Genomic DNA, 26046 nt, shown 5'->3' on the forward strand with positions numbered 1-26046 from the left:
CCCACAGGTTTAGTTGAAATCACAAGCTTTTGGAGTGTTGCCCCTTCCATCAGGTAAAATGTTTTTATGGATAATTTTACTTGCAATTAGTTGTTCTGTCCAATATCTTTAGTAATGGCTTTTTATATAGCATTTTCAACTGCTTGAGAGAATTAATCAATCTGGTGGCAGCTTGTGAAAATCTGATGGATAAACAAGTAAAACAGCATTCAAAAATAGAATAGTTCTTGTCTTTTTCAGTAATTCCAAAGAAGAATCGTGGATGCATGCTAGCGTTAATCTGAAAAACCTTTTAGATCTGCCAATGTCAGTGAGTCACCATCTGATTATGCCTTTCTCTCTGCAGCTCGTGGATTTCAGAAGATGACCACTATCCCTGAATAGATTTAGGCAAATTACACAGTGCTAGTGTTCTCAATTGTGCTTCTAAGTCAAAGCTAACCTTAATTGCACATTAGGTTTTGGTTCACCCCACCCAACAGCAGTGGTAGCACTGTTGACAAATACTTCACCTGTGGTGACTGTCCCTATGCTAGAGCTCTCTCTGCTAGGTTATACTTGGATAATAGTATTTGCATGACCAAGTTACTTTGCATTTACCTGTTCACACTTTTGAATCACCCACCTTTTCCTAGTTGATTCTAATGAGACACATCCTTTCTATGCCTTTATATTTGGCCCTTTGTCACCCATGATCTGCATGTCATTGATCAAGTGTTCTCTCAACAATGGTCCTCAGAAAAAATGTAGCAGTTTTTAGTCTCCTTATTGTGAATACTGAGTTTTACTGTGAGCACCGAAGAGCTACACATACCACTAAAGCCGTATAAATTGATGGTGAGAGAGAGATGGTGAGAATTACCAAAGCAATTATCGTCTTTGGAACACTTGAAAGATGTGCATCAAACTGGACATTATTTCTTCCTCATCTGTTCTCCACATGAAATATATACCAACCTCAAGCCAAAAAAGTCACCCACTTTCATGTGAGCTGCCTTTGGAAGTCTCTGATGATCAGATGGCAGACAAAATACCAAACAATGAGATGGTGACCTGAGCTAACCACCCATACAAGACTGAAACAATCACAACTGAAATGAAAACAGAAAATGCTGGCAAAATTCATTAAATTTTCAAACATCTATGAATAGAGAAATAGAGTTAACATTCTGAATCCATTATGACTTTTTTTTGGAAAAGAAAGGTGTTGGAAAGCAATGTTTGTTTTTAGTTGTTGAGAAAGGGGAGGCAAAGCAAATGGAACTGCTAATGAGGGTGCCTAGAGCTGAAGCAAGTGAGTAGAAGGGAGACATAAATGGAGAATTGTTGTTAATGATAGGAGTTAATTGCAAGAATAAATGAACTCTGCTGAGAGCAAACCCATTGAAGCAAGGTACAGGGGTGCAGAGAACAGATTGTAATCAAAATAAAGGACAGAGTTCATGGTCTGAATAAGGGGTGGTGACTTTTTGGTATTGTGATTGGACTAGTAATGCAGAAATTTAGTCTAATGCTCTGGATTCGAATCCTATCATGACACGTGGCAAAATTTGAGTCAATTATAATTTGGAATTGAAAGCTAGCCTAACTGGCAACCATGTAACCATTGTTGATTATTGTAAAGACAGATCTGAATTGTTAATGGTTTTATTTGTGAATGAAATCTGCTGTCCTTTCTTGGTCTGGCAGACACATGGCTCCAGACACACAGCAATGTGGTTAACTCTTAATTAACTGCCTTCTGAAATGGTCCTTTCAGGCTGATCAGTTCAAGCAGCAATTAGGGAATGAATTTTATAAAAATGTTTTTGAATTCAATTTTGAGTCTTTAAAGCTGCAGTCTGCCCCAGGAGAAAGTAAAGAACTGTTTCTCCCTCTTATGTTGGCATCACTGAAATGTTACAGCAGGTCAGCATCAAATGTTAGCATGAGAGCAAAGAGGTGAATAAAATTGCAAGCAATTGGAAAGCTGGGGTCATACTTATGGACAGAGTGGATGTGGTGACCCAGTCTAGTTTGGTCTCCATGTTGTATAGGAGACTATATAATGGGCAGTGAATACAGTAGACTAGACTGTTGGAAGTATGGGCGAAGGTGCGTACTGCAGATGCTGGAGATTAGAGTCAAGATCAGAGTGGTACTGGAAAAGCACAGCAGGTCAGGCGACATCCAAGGAGCAGGAAAATTGACGTTTCGGGTAAAACCCTTCATCAGGAATGGGTATGTGACAATGTTGTTAAGGTTATTTTGTCCATTTTTTCAAAGATGTCTTAATGGCAGAGGTGCCGAAATGTCTACTTTAACAACAGCAGGGGAGTGGGTAGTTATCCCAGTTTAGGATTTTCTTGCTTGTTTTAGCAGGCAGTCAGAAGCTTCTGCAGTGCAAAAAAGATTCTAGCCTTCAGCAGGTGATTCTTGACTGGCTTCTCTCTCTGAAATCTCCCTGCCTGTAAGAACCTGTGCCTGAATTTATCTTTTGCAAGGAGTGTGGTTGTGGGATGTTGTAGGGATTGGAACAACTTCTTAGTTAAGTTGCGATATGAAGTTGATTGAGTTTTCAAATAGTTGTTATTCTAAATTCTGTTTTCCTTTGTTCATGTTTTAACATGTTCTGTTTTGTTTTAAGCCAAGTGGTTTGACCAGCTGCATCACACCTGGAACATCCACTTCACATCTGCCTTCAAAATAAGAAAAACTTAGGGTCTAGGCTACCTGCTTTAAATATTTCGCAGGGTGAACATTTCCTGAGAATTTTAACATGGAAGGGGAGGGAAGGGAAGATGTGTTTGGTATTGGCATCCTGCTGCAGGTGGAGGAATTGGTGGAGGATCCTTTCAATGCAGGCACTGATGGGTGGACTGTAAGGACATGGGAACCCTATCATTCTTCTGCGAAGGAAGAGAACAGATGAGGGAAGAAGTGTGGAAATAGTTTGGACACAGCGCAGGGCCCCCACAACAGTAAGAAGGGGAAGAATCCTGGGTTGAGGATGAAGGAGGACATGTCAGAAGCACCCCTATGAGAGGTGACACCACTGGAATAAATACAATAGAAATAGAGGAACTGAGATAATGGAATGGAATCTTTTCAGGAAGAAGGATGTGAGGAAGTACAGTCAAGGTAACTGTTGGAGTTGGTGGGTTTGTATTGGAACTTGCTGGAAAGCCTATCCCAGAACGTGAGAACAAAGAAGGGAAAGGAAGAGTCAGAGATGGACCAGATGAAGGTGAGAGAAGGATGGAAATTGAAAACTAAATTGATTAATTTTTCCTGTTCTAGAGGAGGGCACAAAGCAGTACTGATGATATCATTGTTATATCAGAGGAAGAGGTATTCGAAACAGTAATGTTTGCCACTCCCCACAGAGACAGACATTGGAACCCAGGTGGTTACACCAGGTGACAACAGCAACCTCCCCCCCTCCCCCACCACCACCGTCAGCAGGTTTGAGAACAAAGTCAGGCTTAGACCTGAGAGAACAGAGTGCAACAAATTCAGAGGGAGACAGGTTAGAATGGGTGAGGACAGCACAGAAACTAAGGAGACTGATGCCACAGATGAAGAAATCAAAGTCAGGTACGATGGCAGAGGGAGGGTCCAGGTGGAGGGAAAGTATTGGAGGTGGATGAAAAGGTCAGTAGAGCAGACAGAGAACCCCTGTCTAAGATGTGGGCACAGATGCCAAAGCAATTAAAGTAATGTTTAATGATATTCCATGCCTGATTATGCAATAAAGTGAGGGAATAAAAGGATAAAACAGAGTGATAAAGTCAAAGATTCATACACCACAGAAAAATAGGTTCTTCAGTCCAACTCATCCATGCTGACCAGGTATTTTAAACTGAACTAGTCCCACTCGCCTGGGTTTAGCCTAGATCCCTCTTGCACCTGCTCAAATGTTGTAATTGTACCCAGCTTTACCACTTTCTCTAGCAGTTCATTCCACATATGCACCACCCTCTGTGTGTAAACGTTGCCCCTCTGTTCCCTTTTAAATCATTCCCTCTCACCTAAACCTATGCCCTCTACCTTTACTGATCACAGATTGCTCAACATCAGACAGCAGAAGGTCAGAGGGTATAGTAAATACAAGACAAGATGTGCATTAGAGGAAAGGATTGAGTCAGAGGGAATGGGCATAGCCAAATGACACAGAGGGGTGTTGGTATCAGTGAGTTGCTGGAATTTGCAATTTTTTACACCAGACATGAAGAGAAAATGTTTCTTATTAAGGCACCAAATTTGATGAAGAATGACATGGAACTAGGGACCAGGACATATGAGACATGTGGTTATATGAGGCAATTCTGATGAAGAAAGAACTCAAGACAACCTGGGCTTAAGGATTATCAGATCAACCATAATCTCATTAATGGCAATGCCAACTTGATGGCCTGCCACTTTTCAGGAAGAATAGAGGAGCTGAGTATTGTTTAAATAGAGAAAGACCAGAGAAGATGACAAAGGCTACAGAAGAGAAGGATTTGGGTGTCCTCATCCATTAATCCACAAAAAGTTAGTATCTAAATGCATCAGGTAATAGACAAGGCAAATAAAATGTTAGCCTGTATTTCAAATGGAATGCAGTATAAAAATAGGAAGGTTTTGATAAAACTATACAAGACACTTGTCAGACTATAGCTGGCATTATGTGAACAATTTTTGGGCCCTTTATCTCAGGAAAGATAGACTGGCTTTGGAGTCAAACAAGAGACGGTTCACTAGACTGATAGCAAGAACGAAGGGACTGTGTTATCAGGAGTGGTTGAGTAATTTGTGGCTGTGCTCATTGGAATTTAAAAGAATCAGAGAGGACTTTATTGAAACAGACAAGATTCTTAGGAGACTTGGCAGGGTAGACACAGAAAAGGTGTTTCTCCTCATGCAAGAGTCTAGGACCAGAGGGCATAATCTCAGAAATTGGGACTTCACCTTTAAGAGTGGAGAATCTTTCTCTCTCAGAGCGTATTAAATCTGTGGAATCATTTACAGCAGAGGGCTGTAATGGCTGGGCATTAAATGTATTCAAGGCTGAGATAGGCAGATATTTAAACAGTAAGTGAATTAAGGCCTGTATGGAAAGAGAGGGAAAGTGGAGTTGAGGCTTGTCAGATCAACCATGACTTCATTGAATGGCAGAGTAGTCTTTCTGGGCTGAATGGCTTACTTCTGCTTCTTCATTTTGTGATCTTATCATCTTATGGAAAGTGTACACGTGGTAATGCATTGCACTGACTTTGGATCTCAGGGTGTGGCAAGAACAGTTGTCTAAAGAATAGTACATGAACTTGGAGATACCTGTAATCCTGGGTGAATTCAAAACATGAAGGATGGAACTTCAGTTGCAATCCATATGGGTTATGTTGGAGCTGAAGACAGTCAACGAGGGAGGAGATGTTGGTGTGAAAATAAGTTTTGGTAAACACTTTATCAAGCATTAGGAGGGAAATAGAAAGCAATGAAGGAGAGCCAAGCTGAAAGATTCAATAGCAATCCCATTGGAGAGAAGATCAGAACTTCTTCATTATGGACATACCTGGAAGAGAAGTGGCAATGAATTAAACACGGAAATAAAAGCAAAGTACTAAAGATTCTGGAAACTGGGAATAAAAACACAAAGCGCTAGGGAAACTCAGCAGGCCTGGCAGCATCTGTAGAAACAGAACCAGAATCATAATTGAATGGGTTTGGTTTTGCAGCCAGAATGATTGACATTTACTTGCTATGGAGAGCCTGAGTCAGTGGTACACATCTTGACAGTCAAAGAAGGGCTTTAAATCATTCTGAAGGTTTCAATTAGCAGGTTTGGTATCAATTTCATAGAGGAAAGTTAGGACTGCAGATGCTGGAGATCAGAGTCGAGAGTGTGGTGTTGGAAAAGCACAGCAGATCAGGCAGCATCCGAGGAGTAGGAGAATTGACATTTTGGGTATAAGCCCTTCCTCAGGATGCTGCCTGACTTGCTGTGCTTTTCCAGCACCACACTCTCGACACTGGTATCAATTATGTGTCCTGAGAGCTCTGCATCTGGCACAACCCACTGAAAGGTCAGTGCAGCCTCCTTAGAAAGCAAGCACATATGACAGACAGAGAAGAGAAACAAGAGAAAATCCTAGCCACTGAATTACCTAAAAGGTAGTCCGCTGCAATATCCTTACTAACTTTCAGCAGAACCTTCTGAGACCAGATTGACTTATGTATGCACCAGAATCCCACCAAACATCCCATTTGTTGAATTTGATCATTTTCTTCTTGAGGTGAATTCACGGGCTACTATGAAGTGTTAATAGATTCAATACATATATGGGCTGTTTGACCTAGTTTTGCAGAATCGTGACATAAGTCAGAGGACGAATGCACCGAGTCCTACAGCACACTCGTATCATGAATACTGGTTCATCACAAATGTAAATGATTAATCTACAGTGTAACTTATACAAGTTATTTTCATCTCCCTGTCCCCAACAGTAATCCACGTTCAGTGTGAAACTAAACTATTTGTCTTCATCATTTTTTTGCATTGAAGGCCTGATCATAAGTATGATCAGCGGTCCGGTCTTTATCATCCACTAGGCCCTTATGGAATATCCTCATCGCCTCTGTTATCTTCTACTGAGAATAGCTAATACAGATTGTCCATTTGAGTTTATCTAATATTGTTATTCAAATAAATGCTTCTTTTTCTGACCCGACTTTTCTTTTAAAATCCTTAAATTCCTTCAAACCCTAAATTCAGCATCAGATGTGCTAATTGCTAGCCACATGTCAGAGGCTGAATTGTAGTTTTATCAAATCAGTTTCTTTACCCTTCTATTATTCCTACACGTGGCTGACCTCCTCTCAGCACTTGCATTGCACCTGTAGATTTTACTTCACCCCACAAATGTATATGATCTTTAGGATTGTATCCTTACAAGACAGGAATTTGCCTTGATCACATCAATTCAGTGTTGTCTATTACTGTTACTTGTTTGTACCGAGGCAGTCTCATCTCTTAGAACAGGACCGTCTGATTTTGTCAGTGTATAGCAGATTATACCTATGTGACTCAGGTTTGGGGACCTAAATGGTAGGAACACAGCAGCCTCAGATTTTGTAACAACAGGTTTCTTTCAGCTTGTTTGAATGACAGTTTGAGATGGATGAACTAATTGGTCATGGCACCATGGTATTGGAAACTATTTACTGGAAGGAGGGCTTTTAATTTACATAGACTGGAAAAGTCAGACAGGCAAAGATAGCCAGGTAAGGAGTTCAAAGAATGTTTTTGGGATGATTTCTTAAAACAACATATTCTGAAACTAACATGATTGCAGGTTATTGTGCAATGAGAAAGGATTAATTTATGATCTCAAACTAAAGGAACCCTAAGGTAATAAAGGTAAAATTATTAAATTTTACATTCAATTTGAGGGAGAAAGAAGTGGGTCTGAGAGGACTTTAATAAACATAAATAGGGGCAATTTCGAGAGCATGAAAGCTGCAGAGTTCCAAAGTGAATGGATAAATTAGAATGAAGAATAGCTTAATAGAGATGCAGTTGGAGGAGATAATTCATAATGTACAGAATAATACATTCCATCAAGCAAGAGCAATTCCTAGAGACAAATCTACCATGTGGTTTACTAGAAATGTTAAAGGTAGTATTCAACTTAAATTAGAATTATACAAAGGGAGGTGAAGGGTCAGAAGATTGGATAGAAGATGAAAAATATCAAAGAGAAACAAAAATGAATAAGGAAGGGAGAATTAGAGTATAAGTGAAAGCTATCCAGAAGTATTGAAACACGAAGTATGAGTTTACATGAACATTTTTAAAAAGCTAATAAAGTGAGTTTTTATCCAATTTAGAGCCCAGCAAAGGAAAACCAAGATACCAATTAAGAAAAGGAGAAGTGAACATGAACGCAAACCAGAGAGAATCATAAGAGTGAACTACAAAAGCAGACTACAAAAGAAAAAGATTATTCTGGATAAATATGGCCCATTAAAGGTGCAGGCCAGACAATTTATAATGAAAGGAGAAAGTGAGGACTGCAGATGCTGGAGATCAGAGCTGAAAATGTGTTGCTGGAAAAGCGCAGCAGGTCAGGCAGCATCCAAGGAACAGGAGAATCGACGTTTTGGGCATCAGCCCGAAGAAGGGCTGATGCCCGAAACGTCGATTCTCCTGTTCCTTGGAATTCCTGAAGAAGGGCTGATGCCCGAAACATTGATTCTCCTGTGCCTTGGATGCTGCCTGACCTGTTGTGCTTTTCCAGCAACACATTTTCAGCTCAATTTATAATGAAAGACAGGGTAAAAATGGCTGAGAAACTGAACAAATATTTTGTGCCTGTCTTCACAGAAAGTGATATAGAAAATCTCCCAAAAAATCCAAAGTTCTTGGGAAACTGAGGTACTAAACATAATTAGTATGGAGCTAGTGCTTCAAAGGTTAACTGAATTGAAGATTGATGGACAAGATGAGCTTCACCCCAGCGTGATGGCAGAATTGGGTCAAGCGATTGTGGATGCATTAATGGTATCTTTCATAGTTCTATGGATCCTGGAAAAGTTCTTGCAGACTGTAAAGTAGTTAATGTAATTCTGCTAGTTAAGCAGGAAGGGTGAGGGAAAATAGAAAACTACAGTAGTATAGTATATATTGACATATATAGACAATATGATGACTGAACAATTAGCAGAAACTGGCACACTTTGGTTGAATTAGTATGGATTAATGAAATAGAAGTCATGTTTGACAGTTTGCTAGAGTTTTTGAGGATGGTGATTATAGCATAGATAAAGGAGAACCAATGGTGCATTTGGATTTGTAGAAGGTTATTGATAGGTCCCTACACATGAAGGTATTAAATAATGAGATTGTATGGGATTAGGTGTAATTGGTTAAAGACAGAAAGTATTAATAAGTGGATCATTTTCAGAATGGCTGGCTTTTTCTAGTGGATACCATAAGGGCCAGTGCTATGTTTACAGCTGTTTACAATCCGTTAATTGATTTGGATGTTTGGTCCAATTATAATTTTTCCGAATTCATCAAAGACATCAAAACTGGATGAGAATACTGTATATGTTGTAAGGAAAATGCAAGGAAGGTTCAAGAGGTCTTACAAAGGCTAAGTGAAAAGGCTAAAACATAGCAAATGGAATATAATGTGGTTAAATACTTCAGTTATTTACTTAGCTAGAGAAAAAAGAACAACAGAATACTTCTCTAATAGCGAGAGATTGGGAAGTGCAAGTTTTCAAAAGGTATCCTTGTTCATGAGTCACTAAAAGTCAGCATGCAGATGCATCAAGCAATTAGGAAGACAATTGATATATTGCGCTGCATGACAAAGGGATTTAAATCCTGGAGTAAAGATGATTTTCTGCAATTGAATAGAGACTTGGTGAGATCTCATTTAATAGTAAGGTCCTGGGGAGTGTTGCTGAACAAAGAGACCTATGGGTGCAAGTTCATAGTTCCTTGAAAGTGGAGTCTCAGGTAGATAGGATAGTGAAGAAGGCATTTGGTATGCTTTCCTTTATTGGTCAGAGGAATGAGTACAGGAGTTGGGAGGTTGCAGCTGTATGGTACATTGGTTAGGCCACTTTTGGAATATTATGTGCAATTCTGGTCTCTCTCCTATAGGAAGGATCTTGTGAAACTTGAAAGAGTTCAGAAAAGATTTATAAGGATGTTGTCAGGGTTGGAGGGTTTGAGCAATAGGGAGGGACTGAATAAGCTGAGGCTGTTTTCCCTGGAGCATTGGAGGCTGATGGGTGACCTTACAGAGATTTATAAAATCATGAGTGATAGTGGATAGTGTGAATAGACAAGCTCCTTTCCCTGGGTTGGGCGAGTCCAGAACTAGAGGGCATGGTTTAGGATGAGAGGAGAAAGATTTAAAAGCGACCTAAGGGGCAACTTTTTCCCACAAAGGGTGCTGTGTGTATGAAATGAGCTGCCAGAGGAAGTGGTGGAGGCTGGTGCAATTAAGACATTTGAAAGACATCTGGATGGGCACATGAATAGGAAGAGTTTAGAAGGTTTTGGGCCAAGTGCTGGCAAATAGGACAAGATTCATTTAGGACAGCTGATCATGGATGAGTTGGACTGAAACGTCTGCTTCCCTACTGTTCATCTCTATGACTCTATGATCTCACTTGGGGTATTGTGTATCAAAGGGAGGATATAATTGCCCTTGAGGGAGAAACATTAAAATTCACCAGATGAATCCTTTGGATGACAGGATTGTTTTATGAGGAGAAATTGAGGAAACTAGATTGAGTAGAGATTGGATATTCTCAAGGATTGCAGCCTACCTCTTCTCTGCCTACTAAAACTCACCCCTCCCACCAAAAGTAAGAAAAGTCATGTATCATAAAACCTAAATAATTATGGTAAATGTAATGGCAGAGCCCTTTGATGAACCACTGCTGTTATAATATTGTCCACAATACAATACAGCAACAAATAATGACAATCAAATTTGTCAAAACATTTGATACTTAACTATTTCTGACTACTCAGCTGGCATGCTGCAGTGACCACCAACTGCCCACTGGGACAGTTATTCATAGGACTTTTCAAACTCACATTAAAATAGCATGGAGAGAGAAAATTAACATTTCTAGAAAGGGTATACAATGGTGACCTTAGCCTTTGAAGAGGAGTGTGTGAGGTCACGACTTAAAGCCATCCTTACCTGCAAAAAGGCCATACCAAAACAGTGCAACATTCTGACAGCACTGCAAATTTCAAATAAATCCAAAGATTTCAAACTTTTTACATTCCCACCTCCCATCATCAGATGAAAATCTGGCACATATTAAATGATGTACTTCCTTTGAGCTAACTGCATAGTTGTAATGTGCGACACAAGTTCATCACTAACAATTTGTAATGAAGTTTTAAGAAATAAAATAGGCCTCTTTCTCATGGATTCTGCCAGTGTTTACCAATCCATTTTCAGTGGGGTGCAATGTCCAGAGCACCACTGAACTCGGTTGAGACTTGCTTCCACTCTGGAGGCATTTAGCCTTCTTAGAATTAGTTTATACTGTCAAGGTAATTAATTTATAGTTTATATTTTATAGATTTAAATTTTGAAATAATTTAGCACAAAATAAACTTGTATCCTTCTAAATTCAAATCTGTGAGAAGTCTTGCATTTAGATTGAAAAATCAACAACGTGAGTATTCACAACATGAGTGGACACTATGAATGCCCTACTTCATTGGTTGTATTTTAACACTGGCAAAAATGCTATCCGGGGACATTTCTTGCGTCCGTTTAAAAATTGGCTCAATAAACTTAATTTCAACTTAATATCACAGTGCCAGGAATGAAGCATGAAATGCCATAAATGTAATGCACATAAACAGCAGTTATATAATTTGTGCTTTTAATCTGATTAAATAAACAGCTTCATTGGTCTATTAATGAATGTCTTCCACTTAGCCAATGTCTAAAGACATTTACCTAAATGTTGATGTTCCGTCCATTTTGCCACGCTTAGACAAAGTTTCAGGTTTTGGTTTGTAGTTTTCCCTGGGCTTGATATCTCCATATGAAGGGTATTTTTCATTGTATTCGGTCAGCAGACAAGGCTGCAGAGTTTTGTCGTGGAATCCTGTTGGCATATGTGGGCAGTGATGCCGCCTGTTAAAGGAAAGGAAATAAGATTTACTGATGCAGTTTCTTTTATTATGATCAGGAATGAAAATAAAAATAACTATAAAACAAATAGCTTCAGTGTGCTTAGTGGTACAAAATGCAATCTTGAATTTATGTGTTCTGTTGGCCTTAATCAATTACTCAAAGGATGATTACCCCATACAAATTAGTGAGCTCGGCTTATACTCAGAGCAGAGAGAAATAAGCTAAGTGTTAATAACAAGAACTAACTTATTTAATGTTCATATCAATTAAGTAAATGACAAAGCAATATCCATGTGTAATGTTCTCAAGTTATACATGATATACATAAATAGTGGGAAAATAGTGGAAATCGTATAACAAGTGACCAACTTTGGATTGGGTTCAATTCTGCTTAAGTAGCTTCCCTAGAGGCTTTGTTATAAGGTCTTTTTGTTAATAAGATGATGTCTCATAAATAAAGTGCCATAGTCACATTTGCTGATGGATCAGAATTTTTATTTTCTATTTAATGGGATTTGAGTGTTGCTGCAAAGTCTAAGAAGCATTGCCCATCCCCAACTGCCCTTGAGAAAGTGGTGGTGATGAGCCACATTCATATTCTATACAAATCCGCCTAACATAAATATACCGACAGTGCTGTAAGGAAGGGAGGTGCAGGATTTTGATGCAGTGAAGGAATTTTAAAACTCCTTTCTTTTTATTCTCACATGGGATGTGCTAGTTGCTATCTGGGCCAGCATTTATTGACTGCCCCATGTCCCTCTTCAGAAGGTGCTGCCTCCTTGAACTGCTAATCCACAATGCTGTTGGGAGGGAATTCCAGGATTTTGACCCAATGACAGTGGAGGACCATTGATGTATCTCCAAGTCAGGATGATGAGTGGCCAGGAAAGGAACTTGCATGTGGTAGTATCTCATACTTGTGTAGTGCAAATGTTACTCACCACTTCTCAGTTCAAGCCTAAATATTGTCCAGGTCGTGCTGCACATAGACATGGGTTGCTTTGGTATCTAAGGAGTTGAGATGACACTGAACACTATGCAAATATGGATGAATAATCCCTGTCCTAACCTTAAGATGAAAGGAAGGTCAATAATGAAGTATTTGAAGATTGTTGGAAATCTGTCTCTCTCCTCCTTAAGTTAATTCAGTGTCCTAGTGTCCACTGCATTCTGGGGTAGTGAGTTTCACAGACTCAGAATGCTTTGATAAAAGTAATTCCTTCTCATCTCTGTCATCCTTTAGCCTAAAGCTATGACCTCTTATTCCAGACTGACATACAAGTGGAAACATCTATTCCATGTTCTCTTTGTCGATCCCCTTTAGATCTTCTCTCATCCTTATAACTCCACTGAGTATAGCCCTGAGCTGCTCAATCTCTCTTTATAAGACTAGCCTTTCATCTCTGGAATTGATGTTCTGGGTGTCCACAGATTCAGCATTAATAAAAATTAGGAGCTGATCAAAAGCTTGATCAAAGATTTTAAGAACTGACGTAAAAAGAGAGAAAGCAAACATTTAAGGAGGAAGTTCTGGAATTTAGGCATCAAAAAGCATAGCAGCCAACAGTGGAGTGAAGGCAAATAAGAGATATGGAAAGGGTCAGAATTGGAAGCATGTAACAAATCCCGTAAAAGATCTTATGGCATAGTTGTAAATTACTAACTCTGCCCCAAAACCCTCTCAACCCATTCCAAAACACCTAATGGCAGTCAATGAGAGCAGGTCAGGCAGCCAGCAGAAGGAAATGGTAAGCCACTACAGTATTTTGCCCATAATTCTTTGATATATTTATTCATGGGATGAGGGCGTCACTGACCGGCCAGCATTTACTGCCTGTTCCTAGTTACCCCTGAGAAGGTGTTGGTGAGCAGCCTTCTTGAACTGCCACAGTCCATCTGTTGTGGGTTGACCCGTAATTCCATAAAGAAGAGAGTTCCAGGAGTTTCCACAGTGACAGTGAAGGAATGGTGATTTTTTTTTCCAAGTCAGGATGGCGAGTGGCTTGGAGGGGAACTTGCGGGTTCCTGTGTATCTAACTCAGTAGTGGGAAGGTTATTCAAAGGATTTTTAAGGGACAGAATATGACTGCATTTGAAGAGCCAAGAATAATCAGGGACAGTCAGCATGGATTTGTTAAGGGAAGGTCATATTTGATTAATTTGAACTTTTTTTTTGATGAAGTAAGCAGGAATGGTGATAATAGCAATGCATTTGATATCGTTCTAAATGGACTTTAGCAAGGCTTTTGATAAGGGCCAACTGGTCAAGAAATTAAGAGCACATGGGATCCAAGGCAAAGTGGCACATTGGATCCAAAATTGGCTGAGAGATAGGAAGCAGATGGATCTTTTGTGATTGAAAGTCTGTTGTGAGGTAGCTCAGATGTCAGTGCTACTGCTATTTATGATGTAGAACAATAATTTGGACTTCGATGATGTTTTGATAGGTTTATGAATAGACAATAGACAATAGGTGCAGGAGTAGGCCATTCTGCCCTTCGAGCCTGCACCACCATTCAATATGATCATGGCTGATCATCCTTAATCAGTATCCTGTTCCTGCCTTATCTCCATAACCCTGGATTCCACTATCCTTGAGAGCTCTATCCAACTCTTTCTTAAATGAATCCAGAGACTGGGCCTCCACTGTCCTCTGGGGCAGAGCATTCCACACAGCCACCACTCTCTGGGTGAAGAAGTTTCTCCTCATCTCTGTCCTAAATGGTCTACCCCGTATTTTTAAGCCGTGTCCTCTGGTTCGGCACTCACCCATCAGCGGAAACATGTTTCCTGCCTCCAGAGTGTTCAATCCTTTAATAATCTTATATGTCTCAATCAGATCCCCTCTCAGTCTTCTAAACTCAAGGGTATACAAGCCCAGTCGCTCCAGTTTTTCAGCATAAGGTAGTCCCGCCATTCCAGGAATTGACCTCGTGAACCTACGCTGCACTCTCTCAATAGACAAAATGTCCTTCCTCAAATTTGGAGACCAGAACTGCACACAGTACTCCAGGTGTAGTCTCACCAGGGCCCAGTACAGCTGCAGAAGAACCTCTTTGCTTCTGTACTCAATCCCTCTTGTTATGAAGGCCAGCATGCTATTAGCCTTCTTCACTACCTGCTGTACCTGCATGCTTACCTTCATTGACTGGTGTACAAGAACACCCAGATCTCTCTGTACTGCCCCTTTACCTAAATTGATTCCATTGAGGTAGTAATCTGCCTTCCTGTTCTTGCCACCAAAGTGGATAACCATACATTTATCCACATTAAACTGCATCTGCCATGCATCTGCCCACTCACCTAACCTGTCCAGGTCACCCTTTAATCTCCTAACATCTTCATCACATTTCACCCTGCCACCCAGCTTAGTGTCGTCAGCAAATTTGCTAATGTTATTGCTAATACCATCTTCTATATCATTAACATATATTATAAAATGCTGCGGTCCCAGTACGGATCCCTGCGGAACCCCACTGGTCACTGCCTGCCATTCCGAAATGGAGCCGTTTATCACTACTCTTTGTTTCCTATCAGCCAGGAGAAAGTGAGGACTGCAGATGCTGGAGATCAGAGCTGAAAATGTCTTGCTGGAAAAGCGCAGCAGGTCAGGCAGCGTCCAAGGAGCAGGAGAATTGATGTTTCGGGCATGAGCCCTTCTTGAGGAATGAGGAAAGTGTGCCCAGCAGGCTAAGATAAAAGGTAGGGAGGAGGGACTTGGGGGAGGGGCGTTGGGAATGTGATAGGTGGAAGGAGGTTAAGGTGAGGGTGATAGGCCGGAGTGGGGGTGGGGGCGGAGAGGTCAGAAAGAAGATTGCAGGTTAGGAAGGTGGTGCTGAGTTCGAGGGTTGGGATTGAGACAAGGTGGGGGGAGGGGAAATGAGGAAACTGGAGAAAACTGAGTTTATCCCTTGTGGTTAGAGGGTTCCTAGGCGGAAGATGAGGCGCTCTTCCTCCAGCTGTCATGTTGCTATGGTCTGGCGATGGAGGAGTCCAAGGACCTGCATGTCCTTGGTGGGGTGGGGGGGGTGGATTTGAAGTGTTGAGCCACGGGGTGGTTGGGTTGGTTGGTCTGGGTGTCCCAGAGGTGTTCTCTGAAACGTTCCGCAAGTAGACGGCCTGTCTCCCCAATATAGAGCAGCCACACTGGGTGCAGCGGATGCAGTAAATGATGTGTGTACAGGTGCAGGTGAATTTGTGGCAGATATGGAAGGACCCTTTTGGGGCCTTGGAGGGAAGTGAGGGGGGAGGTGTGGGTGCAAGTTTTGCATTTCTTGCGGTTGCAGGGGAAGGTGCCAGGAGTGGAGGTTGGGTTGGTGGGGGGTGTGGACCTGACGAGGGAGTCACGGAGGGAGTGGTCTTTTCGGAACGCGTTACCGATGATGGAGAGTAGACTGATTGGGTGGTAATTGGCCAGGTTGGATTTGTCCTGCTTTTTGTGTTCAGGACATAACTGGGCAGTTTTCCACATTGTTGGGTAGATGCCAGTGTTATAACTATACTGGAAGAGCTTGGCTAGGGGAGAGGCAAGTTCTGGAGCACATGTCTTCAGTATTATTGCAGGAATGTTATCAGGGCCCATTACCTTTGCAGTATTCAATGCCTCGAGCCGTTTCTTGTTATCACGTGGAGTGAATCAAATTGGCTGGAAACAGATATCTTTGATGCTGGGGATCACTGGAGAAGCCCAAGATGGATCATCCACTCAGCTTTGTTGACTAAAGATTGTTGTGAATGCATCAGCTTTATCTTTTGCACTGATGTGCTGGGCTCTTCCATCATTGAGGTTGGGGATATTTGTGGAGGCTCCTCCTCCAGTGAATTGGTGAATTGTCCTCCAACATTCATGACTGAATGTGGAAGGACTGCAGAGCTTAGACATGATCCATTGGTTGTGGAATTGCTTAGCTCTATCACTTGCCTCCTGTGCTGTGTGGCATGCAAGTAGTCCTGTTTGGGAGCTTCACCAGGTTGACAGCTCATTTTTAGGTATGCCTGATGCTGCATGCCCTGCTGCACTCTCCATTGAACCAAGGTTGATCTCCTGGCTTGATGGTAATGGTTGAGTGGGGTATATGCCAAGCCATGAGGTTGTAGATTGTGCTGGAGTACAATTCTGCTGCTGTTGATGGCCCACAGTGCCTCGTGGATGCCCAGTCTTGAGCTGCTAGATTGGTTTGAAGTCTGTCCCATTTAGCATGGTGATAGTGCCACACAACACGATGGAGGGTACTCTCAATGTGGAGGTGGGACTTTGTCTCAAGGACAGTGCGGTGATCACTTTTACCTATACTGTCATGGACAGATGCTTCCATAGCTGACAGATTAGTAAGGATGAGGTCAAGTATCTTTTTTCCTCTTGTTGGTTCCTTCACCACCTGCTGCAGACCCAGTCTAGCAGTTATATCCTTTAAGACCCCACCCAGCTCGATCAGTAATGCTGCTGCTGAGCCACTCTTGGTGGTGGACATTGAAAAACCCCATCTAGAGTACATTTTACATCCTTGCCACCCTCAGTGCTTCCTCCAAGCGCTGTTCAACATGGAGGAGTACTGATTCATCAGCCAAAGGAGGATGGTACGTGGTAATCAGTAAGAGGTTTCCTGGCCCATGTTTAAGTTGAGGCCATGAGACTTCATGGGGTCTGGAGTCAATGTCAAGGACTCCAAGGGCAACTCCCTCTGAACTGTATACCACTGTGCCACCACGTCTGCTGGGTCTGTCCTGCCTGTGGGACAGGCCATATCCAGGGATGATAATGGTGGTGTCTGGGATGTTATCTGTAAGGTATGATTCCGTAAGAATGACTATATCAGGCTGCCGTTTGACTAGTCTGTAAGAGAGCTCTCCCAATTTTGGCACTAGCCGCCAGATGTTGGTAAGGAGAACTTTGCATGGTCGAGAGGAGGGCTGTTTGTGGTTTTGCTGTTGTCTTTTCTGGTTTCAAGGTCGATGCCAAGTGGTCCATCTGGTTTCATTTCTTTGTTGTGACTTTCCAGCGATTGATATAACTGAGTGGCTTGCTCAGCCGATACAGACTGCAGTTGAGAGTCAACCACATTGCTATGGCTCTGGAGTCACATGTAGGCCAGAACAGGTAAGGATGACTGTTTCCTTCCTTAAAGGACATGAGTGAACCAGATGGGTTTTTCCAACAATTGCAGTCGACTCTTAATTCCAGACTTTTACTTATTGAATTCAAATTCCACCATCTGCCATGGTGGGATTTGAACGCAGGTCCCCAGAACATTATTCTGGGTTAATAGTCGAGTAATAATATGACTAGGCCATTGCCTCCCTTGCTCCAGAGGTGTGTTATAATATCTGGAATACTGCATATAGTTCTGGTTGCCACATTACCAAAAAGGATGTAGATGCTTTGGAGACGGTGCAGAGGAGGTTCATTAGGGTTTGCCTGGGGGGGGGGGGGGGGGGGCGGCGCTAGCTATGAAGAGAGGTTGAGTAGATTAGGATTATTATTTTCATTAGAAAGATGAAGTTTGAGCAGGGACCTGATTGAGGTCTACAAAATCATGAGAGGGATAGACAGGGTGGATAGCAAGAAGATGTTTCCCAGAGTGGGGGGACTCAATTACTAGGGATCATGAGTTCAAAGTGAGAGGGGAAAGATTTAGGGGAAAGATATGCATGGAAAGTTCTTCATGCAGAGGGTGGTGGGTGCCTGGAATGCATTGCAAGTGGAGGCAGGCACGATAGTGCCATTTAAGATGTATCTAGACAGAAAGTGAATGGGCAGGGAGCAAAGGGATACAGACCCTTAGAAAATAGGCGACAAGTTTAGATAGAGGATCTGGATTGACGCAGGCTTGGAGGTCCGAAAGACCTGTTCCTGTGCTGTAATTTTCTTCGTTCTTTGTTCTATCTCCGAACAGGTTAATTAGGAACATAGTTGTATGAAGAGTGTGATTATACCAAAGAGGGCACAGAGACACTTTACCAGGATGTTGCTTGGGCTGGTGGGCCTGAGCTATGAAGTAACATTGGATAGGCTGGGGTTATTGTCTTGGGAGCAATGAAGATTGAGAGGGGACCTGGAAGAGGTGTGGAACATTATGAGGGGCATAGATAAGATGAATAGAACAGCACTCTTTCTATTTGTAAAGGGGTCAATAAATGAGGTATTAATTTAGGATAAGAGTTAGAAGCTAAAAGGAGAGTTGAGGAGATTATTTTCACCCAGAAGGGTTGGGAGTCTGGAATTCACTGCTTGGAAGGTTAATTGAGGCAAAAACTCTTGTAACATTTAAACAGTCTTAGATATTCACTGATATTACCATAGACTTCAGGAAAATAGAACTAGTGCAGTATGGTCAGACCTTTGTTAATCAACAAGGACACAATGGGCTGAATGACCTCCTTCTATGCTGTAAGTGTCAATAAGCAAATGTTACTTTTCAGTCGAAACTGAATGATTTTTGTCAAGTTCTTGCAACATATGAACATAGAATGCTTCAGTATTAGATGATTTGTGAACAGTATTGAATAGTGCAATCATCATGGTACACTCCCACTTCTCATCTTGTGTTAGAGGGAAGGTCATTGATAAAACAAGCTGAAGATTTTTAGGCCTAAGACACTACTCTGAGGAACTCTTGCAATGATATCCTGGAGCTGAGATGTTTGTTCTCTGACAACCACAACCATTTCCCTATGCATCTAGTATGATGCCAACCAGCAGAGATTTCCCTCTGAATTCCTTTGACTCCATTCTTGCTGGTTCCTTCATGTCCAAAATACTCATGGTCTGCTTTGATGTTGAGGGTAGTCACTTGCCTCCGGAGTTCAAATCTTTTTTCTTTGTTAGGACAAAGCCTGTAATAAATTCAGGAGCTGAATGGCTCTATTCAAGCCCAAACTGAGTATCAATGAGCAGATTATTTATTTCTGAGCAAGTGCATCTTGATGGTCAGTGTGACAGCTCCTCCAAACGCTTTGCTGATAATCGAAGGTGGATTATTGTGGCAGTAACTGACTGAGTTGGATTTATCCTGCTTTACGTGGACAGAAAATACCCAGGCAGTTTTTCACCTTGTAAGCTAGATGTCAGACTGGGCATCCTTTGATGAGACTTTGAAGAGTTTGTACCACTGCGAAGACTCTTCAAAGAATGTCCATTTTGAAGTGTTCTTCCAGCCTCCTAGATGTCAAGCTGGGACAGTCTGACTCGTGCTGCAGTTAGTTCTACAGCATTCTTCAGTGCTATTATTGGAAATGTTGTCAGGGGCCACAACTTTTACTGTATTGATTGAATTCAGCCATTTCTTTACATTATGTGGAATGAATCAAATTGGTTGAAGGCTATCATCTGTGACATTGAGGACCTCAGGCAAAGCTTGAGATGGATTATTCTTTTAACCCTTTAGGCTGAAAGTGGGTACAAATGCTTCACTCCTGCTTTTTGTCCTAATACGCTGGTTACCCCCATCACTGAGGACAGGGATAATTGTGAAACCTCCTCCTCTTGTTAATTGTTTAGTTGTCCACCACTACTCACAAATGGGTGTGACTGGACTGCAGAGCTAGATCTGATCCAGTGAAATTGGATCACTTTGTACTTTCTATCACTCGCTGCTTCTACTATTTGACATGCAACGATTCCTGTTTGGTGCCTTCATCGTGTTGACTCCTCATTTTTATGTATGCCAGGTACTGCTCCACATATACCCTCCTGCATTTTTCATTGAACCAAGGTTGATGCCCTGGCTTGAAAATAATGTTCGAGTAGGGTTTAAGTGGGCCACGAGTTACAAATGGTTGAATATAATGTTGCTCCTGTTAATGGATGCCCAAGGTTGAGTTACATACATCATAGGAGCCAAAGTGATTGTTCCAAGTAGCCTAGGCAAGCACTCCAGCATCCCATCTCAGGATTTTGAAGGATTATGAAAATGGAGTAGTTAATGGCCAGACATATTTTCAGTTTGCTACCATCCTGGTAACCCCAATTGAGCATCCTTAAATTCAGTTCTATGCTTTCTTCAAGCTATATGGTGACTGACAGAGGGCTTGGCCTTCAAACAAAAGATGTCATAATATCTCAAAGAATCTGTCCTTTCATAAAAGGTTCATAATTCAATCACACCTTTTTTTTTATCAAATTGAGAATAACTGGTATCTATCAAATTCATACTGTTTGGAATACTGCAAGCACCTTTTTTAATATGGTTGCCTCAGCATTGAGCTCTGAGACAGAGGTAGTCATTTCATCTAATCTACTGGAATTTTCATTCAATGCTACTTTACTGATTTTCATCTGAAAAAAATCCTCCAGTGCTTACAGCTTTTCAGGCTTCCTGTATGACAAGTCCACCACTGTCATTGATTGGGTACCAGTGGTCGCAGGATGATATCCCATTTATTGTAGTGGGTCAGGAAAGCTCATGCCTCACATCTAATCAGGTAGATGTAAGGAAGTATCAGGATCCCGACCCACACCCTTCTGTCGTGTTAAAGACTCCCATGCAACTAAAGTCACACCAGGGAGACCATTGAACTCCACTTATTAGTTGTGTTTGTACCTCCTCAATTGCCAACTGCTACTGCAGAGTATTTCCAGCAATTTTTATTTTTATCACACTGTCACGAAACACCTTGATTTCTGATCCAATTGACAATATCTCCCAGCCTGATTGTTGCTTTGTTCTAGTTTCACTGAGCCTATTTTTACTGATTAATTGTGCTACTTCATATCCTTCTGACCACACTTTACAAAGCAGTTATACAAAAGTAAAGATAACTATTTCAATCTTGTGCACATATAATGTTCTAAAACGTTAAGTTTCGATCATAAATATGATGGTAAGTTATATATCTAATATCCTGATTATTAAGGCAGTAATGCAAGAGTATTAATTAAATAGGTTGGTAATTGAAATCAGCATGCTAGTTACAAACTGTTTTGTACAATGTTTACATCTGTTTTGATTATAAAGGCAAAAGTAAAGTCACCATAGTCCCAGAGGACCACTAAGTTTCTGTAACTCTGATGCAAAACAAGTTGCTTTCCAATTACTACTTTGAATAACCACATGCAAATTATAGTACTGGCTTTCGAATTTGTCATTAATCCATCAATGGTATTTTAAAGGGGATGTTTTGTATCAGGATTAACATTGGAGGTGGGAATTGAGACAGGACTGCTGGCACTTTGATGCTTGATTGTTAATTTTTCTTTGTGTAACCATATTTGTCAGATCAGATTTGCATTTCACAATTATGCAAATATTTGCTTATTCCTGAGTTTGGAAAACAAAGCTCACACTGACTTTACATGAAATGTGTGGCTGATCAATTTGAAAGGTATTTTATCCACTTTAGTGACAATCCTATAAGTCATGAACAAATATTTGCATACTTATATTAAGTTGTTGATAACTCTTAAAATGTATCAAGCTTGTAAAAGAATGCAATTAAATATTGAAAATTAACTTCACAGTTTATATGTTATATACTGAATGGTTCATCCTACTTAAATATTTCTATTAAAAAATAATAATTAAATTAGTGTCAGCACACCAGAGTGTACTTTTAAAATTTTGTTCACAATTGGATTTTGATGTTACTGTCTATTCCAGCATTTATTATTCATTTCTGATTATTCTGAAGAAGGTTGTGTAGAACTGCAACATTGAATTGCTGCTGTTCTCGGTGCATAGGAGCCATTCACAGTAGGGAAGGGTTGCAGGATTTAGGTCAATGATAAATGGGTACAGAAGTGGATTAATTGATTTGCTTTTGCAGAGAGCTAGTACGGATACAAAAGGTTGAATGGACTTCTTCCATGCTGAAACTATACCACAGTTCAACCATACTACATAGTTTCCAGGTAACAATCAATGGCAACCGAACTATATAAAAAAATACACAAGACCTCTCCATAGCAAGAAGTATCATCAGTCACTCTTTGGACTGCAGATGCTGGAGATTGGCTAATGCCTGAAATGTTGATTCTGCTGCTTCTTGGATGCTGCCTGATCTGCTATGCTTTTCCAGCACCACCCTCTTGACTCTGGTCTCCAGCACCTGCAGTCCTCACTTTCTCCTTTTATTGATTATACAATGGCATTGGATGGCCAAAGGACAAACACCATAAAAATATGTACTTACCTGAAGCATAAAATAGTGATGTAGATTTAGAAATGAGTGTCAACAATGGTGTTATGGTGCAGCAGTAGTGTCCCTGCCTCTGGATCAGGAGGCTCGAGTTCAAGTCCCATCTGCTCCAGAGATGTGTAATAACATCTCTGAACAGGTTGATTAGAAAATGGGTTAATTAAAAAAAAAGAAGAATAATCAGGAAAAGGCCACTCATTCTCTCAAGCCCATTCCACCATTTATAAGATTATGGCAGTTAAAAACAATTTCAACACCACTCTGGTTACTGGACAACTTTACTCATCCAAATACTATATCATCCATGTTTCCACTTCCAATGTACTGCACTAAAGTAGTACCATGTATTGCTTGAGTCTGCTCAAAATCATCTGGACAATCTGAATAACAGACTTACGTTCTGCAACGTTTATAATGTGCCATTTCTATTTGAATAGATCATTTACTTTTCAATAAGGCAGATTACTAAGCATTAGCATTTCTAAATTTCTACTGTGAAGTCTGTGTGACAGTAACTGAGATGGCATCACATATTTGGCTATATTCTCTAATAGGATTTTAAATATGAAATGCATATTGAGGGGTTGAGATGACATTTCAATCGATGAAAATAGAAGATGGGAGACATACATGAATGTCCATACAAACGATGGGATATAAATGCGTTTGGTAAAATGATTCACTTCATAACATATGAAAATTTAACTAATTCCTATCTCTTTAAACTTTACAGGGAAATCTATTGTGAAAATAAATACTTAGAGTGGTAAGGTCGTTTCAGTAGTAGTGTGCTGCTGTAATTCAAACTGAAGTAATAGTATCCTGTGCCTGTCACGTTTCAGTGTTATGAAAATGGATTTTTGTTACAGCTACCTGGCTGAGAAAGAATCACCTTATCAAAACATAATGAAGAAAACTGAATGATAAGAGTTTTATGACTATTTCAAAGACTGCTTTGAGTTTTTAACAATAATTTTAATGGAAGGAGATCTGGGTGGGCTCTGTTTTGTGTGTGTAATCCCCCCAAGCCTGACATTTCTTTCTATGCCCTGTCCAGGTGATACTTGAATACTCTCGTGATATGACTCAGATCTAAAAAATATTATCTTACTGTAAGTTCGATGATTTGAAATAAAATATCATACAGAAATGATAGCTATCAAATGATTACTGAGAGACAGTTGGAGATGCCAAATTCACCGCGTGATTTTATATTTCCATTATTTCTACTATTGCTTAAACAGTATTAAACTATTTGAATAAACATTGGAATCATTATTGATGGTTACTCCAAGAAGAACATTGATTAAGTCTATTTGCTAATACCAACTCTGAACGCTGCCTTGATCCTGATTTAAATAGCACAATTTTGAATTCTTTTACTTTTATCGTGAACTAAATAAACAGGATACCAGGATGTATTTATTTTTACATTTTGCTTTATGCTAAGTAAAGTTTATTAGTATTCATTAGGATTATGGTGATATCAAATCTTAAAATGTTTCAGGGTTCTGTGCCTGAATTCAATCATTATTGGGACAGAATGTTTTGGGCCAATCTGAAAAGCTGCCTAATCTGTCTGTTTGCAGCATTATCAGTTGTTAAAAATTTTAATAATATCACATCTGTTTACTGTTAAAACATTATGTGAGGAAAATCAAATGAGTAAATTATGCATATATTACACTGGTCCAAATACCAGGAAATGAATTAAAGGTAGTAATTCTATCTTAGGGTTCATATTACATTCATAAATCATCAGAGCATCTCTACTGAGTTTTACGATGATATCTGACCCTGGCACGAGGGATACTTCCTCCCAACATTTAATGTTCAATTTAACTGTAAGTGTACACAAACCAGAACTCCATGGTTAACGCAAACTTTAAAACTTCCATCAACTAAAATATAAATTCACTTCCTCTGCAGACTAATTCAGGGTTGGAGTGTAGACCCTCTTCTTTCACTGCATCTTAAATACAACAGCAGTTTAATTCTCACACCAATACAGCTAAATTACTGAAACAAGATATCACACAGCTGTCAAGATAAAATTATTGATGTGCTACTGATAGCAAAAGATTGAGGGATTCACAGATATAATCATTGTAGTACTAGTTCCCTTCAACCTCATAAAATTTGGTCAAGCTGTAATCATTTTAACATAGAGCATAGATCATTGCTGCACAGTAGAGGCCCTTCGGCCCTCTATGTTGTGCTGACCTGTGAAACCAATCCGATGCCCATCTATCCTACACTACTCCATTTTCATCCATAGGTTTATCCAATGACCATTTAAATGCCCTTAAAGTTGGCAAGTCTACAATTGTTGCAAGCAGTACGTTCCACGCCCCTACTACTCTCTGAGTAAAGAAACTACCTCTTACATCTATCACCCAATTTAAAGATATGTCCCCTCATGCTAGCCATTATCATCCAAGGAAAAAGGCTTTCACTGTCCACCCTAGCTTACCCTCCGATTATCTTGTATGTCTCAACTAAGTCATCTCTTAACCTTCCTGTTTCTAATGGAAACAACCTCAAGTTCACCAAACTTTCCTCGTAAGACCTTCCTCCCATACCGGGCAACATCCTATTAAATCTCCTCTGAATCCTTCCAAAGCTTTCACATTCTTCCTATAATGCAGTGACCAGAACTGTACACAATACGCCAAGCATGGCTGCACCAGAGATTTGTACAGCTGCAGCATGACCTCATGGTTCTGAAACTCAATCCCTCTACCAATAAAAGCTAACACACCGTATACCGTCTTACCATCCATATCAATCTGGGTGGCAACTTTCTGGGATCTTTGCACATGGACACTGAGATCTCTCTACACATCTACAGTACCAAGAATCTTACCATTAGCCCAGTACTCTGCATTCCTGTTACTCCTTCCAAAGTGAATCAGCTCACACTTTTCTACATTAAACTCCATTTCTCAGCCCAGCTATCTATCTATGTCCCTCTGTAACCAACATCATCCTTTGGCAGTATCCACAACTCTATTGACCTAGTGTCACCTGTAATTCTACTAACACATTCTTCTACACCCTCATCCAGGTCATTTATAAAAATGACTAACAGCAGTGGATCCAAAACAGATCCTTGCGGTACACCACTAGTAACAGAACTCCAGGATGAACATTTCCCATCAACCACCATCCTCTGTCTTCTTTCGGATAGCCAATTTCTGATTTTGTTTTAGTATTGCAGAAAAAAGACAAAATTTATTGAAGTTCTTCATCTTGCACT

The 26046-nt window shown here is 40.5% G+C and overlaps 1 protein-coding gene across 2 annotated transcripts in view; it reads right to left on the minus strand.

Annotated features, from left to right (window-relative positions):
- The window catches only part of saxo2 (stabilizer of axonemal microtubules 2), a 51351-nt gene that overhangs the window by 14761 nt on the left and 10544 nt on the right, over positions 1-26046 (minus strand). Inside the window, exons 1-2 of one of the 2 annotated variants that reach the window (XM_072565472.1) lie at positions 16240-16300; positions 11472-11651 (exon numbers count right to left, since the gene is read on the minus strand). In XM_072565472.1, coding sequence (XP_072421573.1) covers positions 11472-11632 — 161 coding nt within the window. In that variant the 5' untranslated portion in view covers positions 11633-11651; positions 16240-16300. Of the gene's footprint in view, positions 1-11471; positions 11652-16239; positions 16301-26046 lie in introns of those variants that run through there. The other variant, XM_072565471.1, reaches the window with a different exon arrangement.

The sequence above is a fragment of the Chiloscyllium punctatum genome, chromosome 48 (genome assembly GCF_047496795.1).
Source record: "Chiloscyllium punctatum isolate Juve2018m chromosome 48, sChiPun1.3, whole genome shotgun sequence".
NCBI classification, from domain to species: domain Eukaryota; kingdom Metazoa; phylum Chordata; class Chondrichthyes; order Orectolobiformes; family Hemiscylliidae; genus Chiloscyllium; species Chiloscyllium punctatum.